At 39.1% G+C, this 13,674-nt stretch overlaps 2 protein-coding genes across 2 annotated transcripts; both read left to right on the forward strand.

The window, feature by feature from the left end:
* Positions 1 to 285: 285 nt before the first annotated feature.
* On the forward strand, positions 286 to 1,017 carry LOC109012860. The gene has a single exon (XM_018994717.2). It carries the CDS (start codon positions 443 to 445, stop codon positions 869 to 871), a length of 429 nt encoding a protein of 142 aa, XP_018850262.1. The 5' UTR covers positions 286 to 442; the 3' UTR covers positions 872 to 1,017.
* Positions 1,018 to 7,457: 6,440 nt separating this feature from the next.
* On the forward strand, positions 7,458 to 8,522 carry LOC109012859 (F-box protein At5g07610-like). Its single transcript, XM_035691549.1, has one exon. The coding sequence runs from the start codon at positions 7,458 to 7,460 to the stop codon at positions 8,520 to 8,522; it is 1,065 nt and encodes a 354-aa protein (XP_035547442.1).
* Positions 8,523 to 13,674: the final 5,152 nt, after the last annotated feature.

Genomic DNA, 13,674 nt, shown 5'->3' on the forward strand with positions numbered 1-13,674 from the left:
TTAATAATTTTTTATTGAACTTTTTAATGCTAATCTTAACTCATTTTCTGAAAACAGCGAGTCCTTTGTTAAGGCTTTTCAAGTTGACTCTTTTGTCAGAAAGGTAAGTCGCTACAAGTTTCCCACTTTTCAAGTTATTGGGCTTGGAATAGGGCCTATTCAAAACTTTTTAAGCAATGCAAGGACCAAAAACAGGTCCAGACATGGCCATTTTACCAGGTGGAATCCATGTTGAAAAACCACAAACCCAATTACAGTATGTTCACTCACTGCCCAGTCCAGTATTGCGCAAAGTTCAACCCATTAATCCCTTGTCCGCTGCCGCCATTACTGTACTCTGGGTATCATCTTATCTGCAAAAACCCCCCGATCCTAGGGTTTTGCCATTACCCAACCCCTCGCTCCTTCAATTGTTTTTCCTTGGCTTCATTTTTATCACAAAATGGAACCACCACCGACCCCAATGGCCTTCTCACCCCCACAGGGCAAAGACGCAGCCAGCCAGAAGAGAAAGCTGCCTACCCCACAAGAACTCGTATCCCACTATGAGTCCCAAGGGCTCGATTCCCAAGAAGCCTCTACCAAGGTCATAGAGGACCTCCAGAACGCTCTCTACAGGGTCATCTCCTCTGGGAGAGGCAGAAAGGACAAGTTAATGGCCGATACCTCGAGAAAGGTTGATGCCGCAAACAGCAGGCTTGCAGTTCTTGACATGAAGGTTGATTCAAAGCCTGGGTATGGGGAGGCTTTCGCCATTGGGGTTGCTTCTGGTGTGACTTTGCAGGGAATTGGGAGTGTCATGCCTCATATTCTTGGGGGGCTTAGCCAGATTTGGGGTTCTGTTAGTAGTGCTACCAAGTCTTCTCCTTGAACGAGCGAAATAATTTTGTTGCTGTGCTTTTCTTCAGTCTGTTTATTGGGCTTTCATTCTTCCCTGAATATCTTGATGATTATGTTTGGACTTCTGTTGAATACTGGAGTTTGTATGGGGAGTGAACTTCTTTTGCGGATTTCTTATCTCTTTGATTTCCCTCTCCGAATTCTTTTTTTCTTAAATTTTACAGAATTTAAATAACAATCATATGGCGGAAAAATAGACATACGAACCAAAGTTGGGACATACACGCTAGAATTGTCTCAATATTTTGTAGGAATGAAACAATCATCATAAACCCCTGAGAATACACGTTTGTATAAAGAAAGAGTGATTGGAACTTACAGATATTGACTCACTGTAAAGCACAATGCATCATTCAGATTGCACAAAATGATGGGTTATCGGTGCTGAATGCTAGCTCTTTACCGTTCTGGGTTTTGTTTCTTTTAAGTTTTCCTCTTGGTAATGTCTAATTGCCCTGAAGTAAATTCAAGTGATCTATCAAGTTTTCAAAAAAGGCAATGACGGTTGCTATTTTCATATATTACTCAACCTCCAACCGTCAGTGGTTGTGAAGTAGGAGTTTCCTAACTAAAGATCATGAGAAAGTGCTACACAAAACAATCTACACAAAACAATCTACAGGAGCTTTTGGTTGTAGTATTGCAGTCCGATTGTTTGACTGCAACAAAATCGCTGCAGGCGGCTTTTCTAGATCCATATTTTTTTTCTTTTTCTTGTGCTGTATTAACTGGTTTGGGGTGCTTGTTGAGATCTCCCACCCTTTTGATCAAGCTTTAGAAAAATGAAAAAAAATTCAAAAAAGGCCTAAAGTTGTGCTTGGGATCATTGATCAGCCGGTCAGTCGCATGTAAGAAAAGTAGGCATTGGGAGGACATTCGTTTCAAACTCATTAGCTCTATATGGGGTCTCTTTTGAAACCTTGCTCTTCCAAGTCTTCTTGGATTGAACATAATTGTTGTCTTTTCTTGGTCTTGGTCTATTGGTAGCAGAACATTCAATAGGCGTGGAGTCCAGTCAACCAAGTCCACAAAAGGGAAGAAATGACAATAATCTCCACCTCATCCCACTATCGCCAACATTTTCCACGAAATTATTCCTTCATGTTAGCGCAGCTGATTTCTCAGTATCCTTGCACAAAGGCTCCCAGCCTTTACTCACTGCCAGCGTGTCAAAACAGAATGCTCAGTGTGAAGAAGAATCCTCTGCACACATGCATAAAGGCTCACAGCCTTCACTCATGCCCAGCACGTCAAAACCGAATCATCTCACAACAGAAAAGGCAAAAGACGTGTGAGGCAATTCCAGAAATGCAACCAACGAATCTTCTAGAAATATTCTGTATCTTGGTTCTGACTTGTCTATAAATAGTATTCAAGCACTATGTGCTATTGTAAGGGAAAACGGTACTTTGTAATCAACTCAGAAATAGTAATTGTTCATTGAGGCATTTCAACAAATGATTTGCATTCACAAATCATTGTTGTTTCTTATCATGGTATCCAGAGCCGTCTAGGACCTCTGTCCATTTACGATCCCTCCATGGCTCCCCCACCTCCAACTCCGTCCCTCACTAATACTGCTGCTCATCTCCTCACAGTCAAACTCTCTCACGATAACTTCCCTCTTTGGAAAGCTCAACTTCTTGCTTTCCTCAAAAGCCATCAACTCTTCGGCTACGTAGATGGTTCTTTTCCTCCTCCCCCTCCCACCATTGATGACAAACCCAACCCAGCTCATACCTCTTGGCTTCTACAAGATCAGATGATCATTTCTTCTCTTTACTCTTCTCTCACTGATAACATTCTCTCTCAAATTGTTGATTGTCCAACCTCTCATGAAATTTGGACTACTCTTAATAACCTCTATTCTGCTCAGTCCACCGCTCACTTAATGCAAACAAGATACCAATTGGCCACATTAAAGAAAGGTTCCGATTCGGTTTCTACCTATTTTCACAAAGCCAAGTCGTTAGCCTCTTCACTCTCCTCTGCTGGTCATCCCCTCTCTTCGCACGAATTCATCATTTATCTTTTAACTGGTTTAAGCTCTGACTATGAATCTGTCGTTTCTTCTATCACCACTCGACCCGAACCATTATCCTCCTCTCAAGTCTATAGTTATCTGCTAAATCATGAATCTCGTCTCACGCATCAAACCCAAACTACTCTATCTACTGCGTCGTTCTCGGCCAACTCTACCAATTTTCGTCCAGCTTCAAATTCCTTTCATCAAACTCGTGGCCGTGGTCGTGGCCGTGGTCGAGGAGGTGCCCGTAATTCCTCCTCTGGTCCTCCCAATTTCTTTTCCTCTCAATCTTCCACAAAACCCACTTGTCAAATCTGTAATCGAGTTGGTCACTCTGCGTTTCAATGTTATCATCGCTTTACCCACAATTATCAACCATCCCCACCCCCGTCTCTTACAGCTCACTACACCTCCATTCCCAACTCTTCAAATCCGTCCAATTTATGGTTTCCCGACTCCGCTGCTACGAACCATTTTACGTCAGATTTCTCTAACTTAAATTTAGAGTCAACACCTTACACTGGACCCGATCAAGTCTCTATTGGTGATGGATCTTCTCTACCCATACAAAATACTGGCACTGGCCTTCTTCCCACACCTACTGGCAAATTTCTTCTTCGTCATTTAATTCATGTTCCTTCTATTTCTAAGAATTTATTATCTGTTAGACAATTTTGTCTTGATAACTCAGTTTTCTTTGAATTTAATTCTTCTGGTTTCTTTGTGAAGGATTTGCATTCCTGGGAAGTACTTCTTCAGGGCTCTGTTAAGAATGGCTTGTACGTGCTTCCATCACATGAAGAGTCCATTTCTGGGTCCACTAGCAACACTCAGCATCAAGCTCTCATTGGTGAAAGAACTACTCCTCAAGTTTGGCATTCCCGCTTAGGCCATCCTTCTTCCCGTGTCACATCTTTTACTATTCGTCAGCATCATCTACCTGTCACCTCTATGTCTACTGTTTCTCTTTGTAATGCTTGTCTTCAAGCAAAATCTCACACTCTTCCTCACCCTCCCTCTCTCTCTAGATCATCTCATGCTTTTCAACTTTTATTTTTAGATGTTTGGGGACCAGCTCCTGTGCTATCCTCTAGTGGTTTCAAATTTTATTTTTCCATTGTTGATGACTTTACTAAATATATTTGGTGTTTTCCTTTACATTCTAAATCTGAAGTTTCTACTCTTTTCTTAGCCTTTATTAAATTTGTACAAAATACTTTCTCTAAAAACATTATTGCTGTACAAACGGATTGGGGTGGAGAATTTCGCCCCTTTTCTTCTCTTCTTCTTAGTTATGGTATTTCTCATCGTGTTACCTGTCCTTATTCCCACGCTCAGAATGGGAGTGTTGAGAGACGACATCGTCATATAGTAGAAACCGGGCTCTCTCTTCTAGCCCAATCTTCGGCTCCTTCCAAATTTTGGGCTGAGGCTTTTCAAACGGCCACTTATCTAATAAATAGAATGCCTACTCCAATTTTAAAAAATATTTCTCCTTTTCAAACTTTATTCAATCAACAACCTGATTACAAATTTTTGCGTATTTTTGGGTGTGCGTGTTGGCCTAATCTTCGTCCCTTCAATCGTCATAAAATGGACATGCGTTCTCAACTTTGTGTTTTTATTGGATATAGTTTAAATCACAAAGGCTACAATTGTTTACACATTCCTACGGGTAGAATTTATGTCTCAAGAGACGTTCGGTTTAATGAAAATTTCTTCCCTTTCTCGGTCACCACTTCATCTCCAAATAATTCCAACTTTCCATCTCCATCCACTTGCACGCCCATCTCCCTCTTTGGATCTGCATCTCAACCCATATCTCCCGATCCCACCAACGCTCCATCTCCTCATATTCCTTCCTCCCCTATCGGTCCACATAGTAGCCCATTACCTATCTCTCCTTCGGTCCAGCACTCTCCCCCTCATTCGGCCCATCTCAGCCCATCCTCTCCAACCCGATTCAATAATACTTACTCTCGTGTGTCTTCCTCCCCAAACCCTAGCCTACCTTCTGCGCCGAACTCATCACATATTCCTCTATCGCCTGCGCCACACTCACCTAATACTTCATCCACTCCTGCGCTACCTTCACAAATTCCTCACATCTCCATTTCACAAGATCCTACAATCTCTCATCCCATGTTGACCCGATCAAAGACCCATAACTCTCGACCCCTTCAACGCACAGATGGCACTCTCTCTTGGCCTTTTCCCAAACCTTCTGCCTCCATAACCGAATCCACCACCATTCCTGAGGAACCAACCTCCTATACAGTGGCTTCGCAATATCCGGCTTGGCGTGATGCCATGACTACCGAATTCGAAGCCTTTTTACGGAATCACACCTGGGATTTAGTTCCTCCCTCTTCCAACCTCAATATTCTGGGTTCTAAATGGGTTCTTAAAACCAAAAGACATGCTGATGGAACCCTCGAACGACGAAAAGCTCGGCTTGTTGAGAAAGGGTTCCACCAGCAAGTCGGTTTTGACTATTCCGAAACCTTTAGTCCTGTTGTTAAGCCAGTCACCATTCGTTTAATTCTTTCTCTTGCAGTGACTCGGAAATGGCCTCTTCACCAATTGGATGTGCAGAACGCGTTTCTACATGGGGATCTGGAGGAGGATGTCTTCATGCATCAGCCAACTGGGTTTGTAAATCCTGACTATCCTCATTTTATTTGTAAGCTCCGAAAATCAATCTATGGTTTGAAACAAGCCCCGATGGCTTGGTTTGCTAAGCTGAGTTCGCATCTGTTAGATTTAGGTTTTCATGCGTCTGCGTCTGATTCCTCTCTATTTATTCTGTCTAATTCAATGATTTCCATTTATGTCTTAGTTTATGTTGATGATATTGTGGTTACAGCTTCACATACATCTTTAATCACTGACTTTATTCTTGCTTTACGTCACTCATTTCCGGTTAAAGATCTTGGTATTCTACATTATTTTTTGGGTATTCAAGTTTCTCGAAATTCCTCTGGTTTGTTTCTTTCCCAGCAGCGTTATATTTCTAATCTTCTTCACCACACAAATATGCATCAATCAAAAACAATGAACACTCCAATGGCTTCCTCCACTCGTCTTAATGCTGTTGATGGACCCTCCTTTGAGGATCCACAACTTTATAGAAGTGTTGTTGGAAGCCTTCAATACCTGTCTTTTACTAGACCTGACATCTCCTTTGCTGTTAACAGAGTCTGTCAATACATGCATAGTCCTCGTCTCACTCATTGGCAAGCTGTTAAACGCATTCTTCGTTACCTTCGTTTAACCTCTTCCTTTGGTCTATACCTCTCTCCCACTTCCTCCTTTAAAATCACTGCCTTTTCTGATGCGGATTGGGCTGGTTGTCCGGATGATCGTAAATCTACCGGAGGTTTTTGCATCTTTTTTGGCTCACATTTAATTTCTTGGGGTTCAAAGAAACAACCCACTATTGCAAGGTCCTCAACTGAGGCCGAATACAAGTCGGTAGCAAATACGACTTGTGAAATACTTTGGTTACAATCTTTATTAACTGAATTAGGAATTGTTATTACTGATATTCCTACTTTATTTTGTGATAATCTTGGTGCTACTTATCTCTCGGTTAATCCTGTTATGCACTCACGCATTAAACATGTTGATTTGGATTATCACTTTGTTCGTGATCGTGTTGCTGCCAAATCTCTTGCTGTTACATTTCTCCAAAGCAAAGATCAAATTGCAGATATTCTTACAAAGCCGCTCTCCTCTGTTCGTTTCTCTCTTTTACGATCAAGCCTCACCATCATGGAGGTGCCGCTTGTCTCGCGGGGGGATGTTAGCGCAGCTGATTTCTCAGTATCCTTGCACAAAGGCTCCCAGCCTTTGCTCACTGCCAGCGTGTCAAAACAGAATGCTCAGTGTGAAGAAGAATCCTCTGCACACATGCATAAAGGCTCACAGCCTTCACTCATGCCCAGCACGTCAAAACCGAATCATCTCACAACAGAAAAGGCAAAAGACGTGTGAGGCAATTCCAGAAATGCAACCAACGAATCTTCTAGAAATATTCTGTATCTTGGTTCTGACTTGTCTATAAATAGTATTCAAGCACTATGTGCTATTGTAAGGGAAAATGGTACTCTGTAATCAACTCAGAAATAGTAATTGTTCATTGAGGCATTTCAACAAATGATTTGCATTCACAAATCATTGCTGTTTCTTATCACTTCAAAACTTAACCCTCAAGTTATGAAATTACAAAGAGGTTTCTTTCTATAAAACCCGAACTTTACTCCCAGATTGAGAAAGAGCAGAACAGCATCAAACTCACTCTCTTTTTCTCTTGTTTCTGCATTTCTTTGTGTTATAAGCTGATGCGATACTCCCTCCACTCGACTAGAAGACGTACGTCTACTTCTAGTCATGTTTTATATGATCGGTAAGACTCTGTCTCAATTTTACTCCTTTTTCCATTTGATTCCTTGGCTAATATGTTGATTAGATGTAAATTTTTCCCCTTCCAGAAGAATCAAGCTCAAGTTCTGGAATGAAACAAGCAAGGATGAATATTGAGTACAACGATGTAATGATTGAAATATTCAACCGGCTACCCTTGAAGTCTCTGCTGAGAGTCAGGTGTGTCTGTAAATGGTGGAACCAGATCATCTCCGACCCACTCTTCATCTCTAATTACTCAAGTTGTAATCCGCAGTACCAAGTCTCAGGATTCTACTTGCAGAAGTATTTATTTCTTAGAATGTATTCAGGGTTAAGGTTCATTCCATGTACCAGCCAAGTGGATGCTGCTCCCAAGCCATCTCTTTCTTTCATTGATGATGAGAATGGTGTTTGTATAAAGCACTCTTGCAATGGCCTCCTACTTTGCAGTAGCTTCCGTTGCCATGAAGAAGACCGCAAATACTACATCTGTAAACCCACCACAAAGCAGTATATGCCATTGCCCGGACCTCAGTGCAAAACTGTCTTTGGTATTAGCATTGCATTTAACCCTCAAAACTCACCCCATTACCAAGTTATAGGCATTTGTGACTCCAAATTGTCAGCAAACCATCGCCAAATAATGATATACAGTTCGAATACTGGCTGTTGGAGAGTGTCAGGAAATCCTTTTGTAGTTTTGGATGATTTTCTATTCAACCGAGGGGTCTTTTGGAAAGGTGCTTTACATTGGGTTGGCAGGGGAGAGTCATCACTTCGGTTTGATGTTGAAAGGGAGCTTCTTCATACAATGATGATGCCTCCCATTCCAGAGGGCTGGGCAGAAAGGAGATTTGAATATTTCGGTGAATCGGGAGGCCATCTATATCTCATCGAGAACTATGGCCCTAAAAAAGCTGTGTTTGATGTGATGGAGATGAATGGCGATTATTTTGGGTGGTTTGTGAAGTACCATGTCAATCTCGATGGACCACTGCCTGCCCCGTTTCCGTTGATCCCAAGGCACCATCAGGAACTTCATCGTCGTGTTTTCTCCGTCTTGCACATTGTTCATCGAAGAGTTGGAGAAAGGGATGAGTCAATCTTGGTACTCCATATTCCTGGAGACTTGACCCTTTACAACCTTAGAGACAACACATTGATGAGCCTTCTGACCTGTGTCCAATGAGCATGGGAGAGAATCCGAAATTGTCATATGCATGGGAATCCAGGAATCTGGGATTGTGCTATACATGGGAATCTATTCATCCATTTAGCAACACTCAATGTTATCTTTGATGATTGCTTTATTTGTGGATGAGAGACATGCTTGAAGTGGTTTTATGTATCAACGATTTAAAAATGATGTGATTAATTTTTCTTTACATCTTATGACGGATTCAATCACCACCCATCTCCATCTTTTAGGTCCCGAAGGAAGCTAGTGCTAAATTTCTAACAAAAAAATAAAAACCTAAATTTTACACGTGATAAATAGTAAAATTAGATTTTTTGTTGAAGTTTGTATCATTTTTAAAAATTTTGGTTTTTTCTAATAGATTTTTAAATTGGAAATTCGCTTTTATATATTTTTACTATGGTTGGCTCTACAGCAAAGGCTGGGAGCTCCTACTGGGGCTCTGCTAGTTCATTTTGTGTTTTTTTTTCTATTTTTTTACATGTATTTTTTAATATTTTTTTAAAAAAATTCACAACAGGAACTACCAGTGGAAAAGTAGCATTTTCTAATTTTGGGTGCAATCCAAAATAAGGCCTCCCCATGCACGACTAAATGAAACGGGAAGTTTTAATTAATTAAACGTTGCCGTTTCAATGCCTCCCCCAAACCCTTGCTAGGTCTCGTCTCCCCCAAACCCTCCCCCCCAAATGACCTAGCGAGGCCTCACTGCTCGAAGGTGTACCCTCTCTCTCTCTCTGGTTTTCTTTAAGCTTAGTACGTTTGTATGAATAGGATGTTGGTGTAGTAGTACTATTGGAACCATTTTAACTCCTTTGAATTAGGAATAATTGAAATCTATAGCATTGATGAAAGCGAAGTGCAAGTGGGCTCTCTCTCTCTCAAATCTGGTATTTCTTCTTTCTGATTGTGATTTCAGATGATAAATTTTGTCGTTAAAATCTTTTTTGTATTTGATTTTAATTTCAGAGGGTATTTCTTCTTGAGGATTTTGATTTTGATTTCACGTCAAATTTTCTCCCATATGGTTTTTTCACGTTAAAATTATTTTTGTTTGCTTTCATACGGTAAATTGCTGGCTGAGATTTGTAAATCGCAAGGATTTGCTTTCATAGGGATTTGTAACGTTAAACTCCAGATGTATGAAGATCTTCACTGCCTTTTGAGAGAACCGGGTGGCCCTTGAAAGTGTGATGGCACTTGTGTTCCGTTGCAGGCATATAGAAAAGATGAATTGCTTTTTCATTGAGTTGCCTGTGTTCTGTTTCGGCTGTTTAATTCATTCTCATATGTTGCCTTGCAAAGATTCCTTTCTTCCATGTTTATATTCTCTGCTTGTCATATTGCAAATATTCATAGTGAGGTAATGATTATTTCTTTCAAGTTATCCAGTAATGATTATTATTTCACTTTATGTTTTTGTTTCAGTGATTATTTCACTTTATGTCTGTAGCTTGTCTTCAATTTATTTCAATGATTATTTTTTTTTGTGATATAATTTTAAATATTAGCTTGTCTTCAGTATCTTTCTATCATGTTCATAAATGGCATAATATTATGCTAGTGTGCTAGCTTCTAATATTTATTCTTGTATGCAGGCATCGGTGGAGCACAATGCAGGAGAACTGAAGCAATATATTGATGAGCTTTATTGAAGTTGATGTTGAGGCTGCATTGTCAATTTATTGGTCTGATTTAAAACAAAAAATTTCTGGTTTGGGTCTGGTGCAAAGTCCCTAGGGTGTTATCCCTTTAGCTTCTGTTACTCTCGGTGAAGGCCAGATTGCTGACAAAGAAACCTGGATGATCATGGAATTCTTGATTTGCAAGCTTCAATTTTAATCTCATTCTAGTTGTTAGGATCAAGATCAAATGATGATTAATGTTGTTAATGTTGTGTTGGGAACTTAGCTCCTTTGCAAGTTTGTAACTGTTGCAATTAGATTGGTCACTTGTAAGTGTTGTAAGCATCTAATATCACTTTATGTGCTACATTGTACAGACTTGTGATGCTACAATAAATTTTCTGCTTTTGTGGTTTTATTTATATAGCAGTGAACTGTCCAATAGCCATACTTCATAAGCAAATTCTTTGCGCGCAGTAATGGTAAAAACTGCACTTCATTCATAAAGTAGCGTATCTGAGAATACATCATCAAAAACTCGAAACCAACATAATGTAGCAACTCTCAAAATACATTATCAAAAACTCGAAACAAACATAGAGTAGCAACTCTCAAAATACATTATCAAAAACTCAAAATCCAAAACATCAATTCGGGGAGGGGTTCATCAACTGAGCAAGTTGGTCATGATGTTGAGGATTCATCTGTAACACCTCATCCATCTGTAAAAATCACCAAACTCTAAATTAACAACCACAAAAATAAACTCGAAATACTTTAAAAAGAAAACATATAATTACTTAAAACTGCATACCTGTAAAATGACACTTTATTGTGAGCCAGTCACTAACATAGCCTCTGTAAAAAGTGTACGGCCACTCATGATGTTGTCATTTTCCGTTTGTTTCTTTGTCTACAATTCAATATATACATTTCTTCTCTTGCTATTATCACCGGTATCAGATTGGTTATTTTTAGTATGTTGTTTTTCCATAATTTTCTCAATTGTATATGCTATTCTCTTCAATGGGGGTCTCCCTTTGCCTCTAACAACTTGAGGACTCAAAACCTTTTCTGAACTTCCAACCTCAACATCATGTCCCTCAGTACTAGCTTGCGCAAGTGTGAGTTGGGTCTTTGTTTTTGTGTACTGCAAATTCATTGCTTGTAACTTTTGTGCCATAATCGTTGCACTATCATCACATTTTGCTGCATTTATAACTACTTCGTAGCATAGCTTAATCAACATAATGAACCTGCTAGCAGCTGATTTACCACTCAATTCATCGTAACTGTTCTAAATGAGAGCATACATACGTTTAATGTCCTTCCTCCATCTGTCCATAATGTATTTTAAAGGCAACACTCGGACATCCCGCACTAAGAAAATTGCAAGAATATGCCTACATAAAATGCCTCTTATCTCAAATAGGCTGCACATGCACTTCGCCTCACATTCATCCTCATTGAAGTATACTTGATATGTAACCCGCTTAATAAAGTTCTCGACTTGTAGTTGGTCATTAATTTGATATGTCGAAATTGTCCCTTCTGTCTTGATAAGAATACAATGTGAATAGATAATCCCTAGGATTTGGGACTGCACTTTCTTAAACTTAAGGTTAGTATACAATTCTTGAATTTGCTTCTCCACAGGTAAATGGGTTATACAAGGGATTGTGCAGTTTCATGAATGAAAGTCTGTTGTCATCTCATTCTCTACTTTCTTCCTCAGTACATTGTCAAACTGATCAACAAACTCTTTCAATGTTGTTCCTAAATGCACAAATCCATCAAAAAATACATTCATGCTTTCACTCCTCTGAGTTGTGCTCATCTCAGCCCAAAATGTATCTTTTAGATATACAGAAATCCAATACATTCGCTCACTGTATAGACTTTGAAGCCATACATGGTTGTGCAAGTTGTAAGTATTAAGAAACACCTCCCAGGAAGCCTCTAACTTGTCGGGGGTCTGATAATCATAAACACATTTGTGCAGGGCAGTCTTCAAACCACAGTTGTATTGGGAATGTGAGCCCAACTTCTCAGACAATTTTCGCATAATATGCCACAAACAATATCTGTGTCGGGTGTTTGGAAAAACTACTTCAATAGCATTATTTATGGTCCTGTCTTGATTAGTGATGATAGCTTTTGCCGCTTTCTCATCCATGCATTTCAACCAAGTTTCAAATAACCAGACAAACGTTTCAGTATTTTCACTTAATATCAAACATGCGCCCAACAATATGGATTGTCCATGATGATTAACACCGACAAAAGGGGCAAATGACATATCATATTGATTTGTTAGGTACGTTGTATCAAACGTCATAATGTCCACAAAATACCCATATGCTACTCTGCTCCACGCATCAGTCCAAAAAATATTTTTTAATCTTCCGTCCTCATCTAAATCCATCAATGAGTAAAAGCCCTCATTCTTATGCTGCATTCTCACGAAATAATCCCTCAATGTTGCAGCACCTCATTTGCCAAGTCTAAGGTGACGGGCTTTGTCAATATAATTTCCTACATCTTTCTTAATAAATGATAGTTTATCGAATCCACCAGTCTCGACAACCAATGCGCCGAAACTTTTAGCCATACATATGCCTACCTTGTCGTTAATGTCTAGTTGCCTCTTGACAGAATCATCAATAGCTCGATCACATCAAAAGAATATTGTCTTTCTTGGACTTAAGCCTGGTTGTGTGCATTTTCCACAACATTTATGCGCAACAACTCACCAACCAAGACTGCATTAATTCTTGCCTTACATTCAGTCTTGGTTGTCGGATGTGGTTTAGCGGGATTAATACTATAATTCCTTGCCTTCCCACCACGTGCACAACCAAGTATTACATATCTAAGAGCATCCACATTGGCTTCTTCAAATAACATTTCATCTCTAAATTTAAATAACTTTATCAATAGTTGGCCCACATTGAATTAGCCAAACACTTTTCATCCTAAATATCAGCTACAGCAAATTCATCTTTTTCTTCAAATATAAAAAGCACTATTTCACCTCCAAATACATTATTTATTAATTTTGATTCTCTCTCTCCCGTGTCTCATTTCTCTTTCTTCTTCCTCTTCCTCTCCCTAGTATTGAAGATCGATGGAATTGTTTTGATAATATTGATATCGATTTTGTTTATTGGATTGTGAAAATGAATATGAATATGATTGTTAGAAATATAAGTGATTATAGGAGGTTATGAAAATAGAATTAATTATAAAAAAAATTAATTATAAAATATAAAAATAAAAAATAATAATATTTTATTATTATAGAGAGTGTGATGACTAATTCAATATAAATTTTAAATTTTAAATAATTAGCTAAAAGTGAAAAAGTTACATATTAATCAAAATTTAAAAAGTAAAATAGCCAATCCAATACCAATACTTTAATACTCTCATCTTGATCCCTTCTACTTCGTTGGGTCATTATTCCAAACCCAACTTATTTCCCATATTTCTTATAGTACTTAATGAGTTCCAAACTG

This window comes from Juglans regia, chromosome 7, assembly GCF_001411555.2.
Source record: "Juglans regia cultivar Chandler chromosome 7, Walnut 2.0, whole genome shotgun sequence".
NCBI lineage: Eukaryota > Viridiplantae > Streptophyta > Magnoliopsida > Fagales > Juglandaceae > Juglans > Juglans regia.

Excerpts from the sequence above, each read along its gene's own strand:
- LOC109012859 (XM_035691549.1), top strand. The coding sequence starts at position 7,458 with ATGAATATTGAGTACAACGATGTAATGATTGAAATATTCAACCGGCTA.
- LOC109012860 (XM_018994717.2), top strand. The coding sequence starts at position 443 with ATGGAACCACCACCGACCCCAATGGCCTTCTCACCCCCACAGGGCAAA.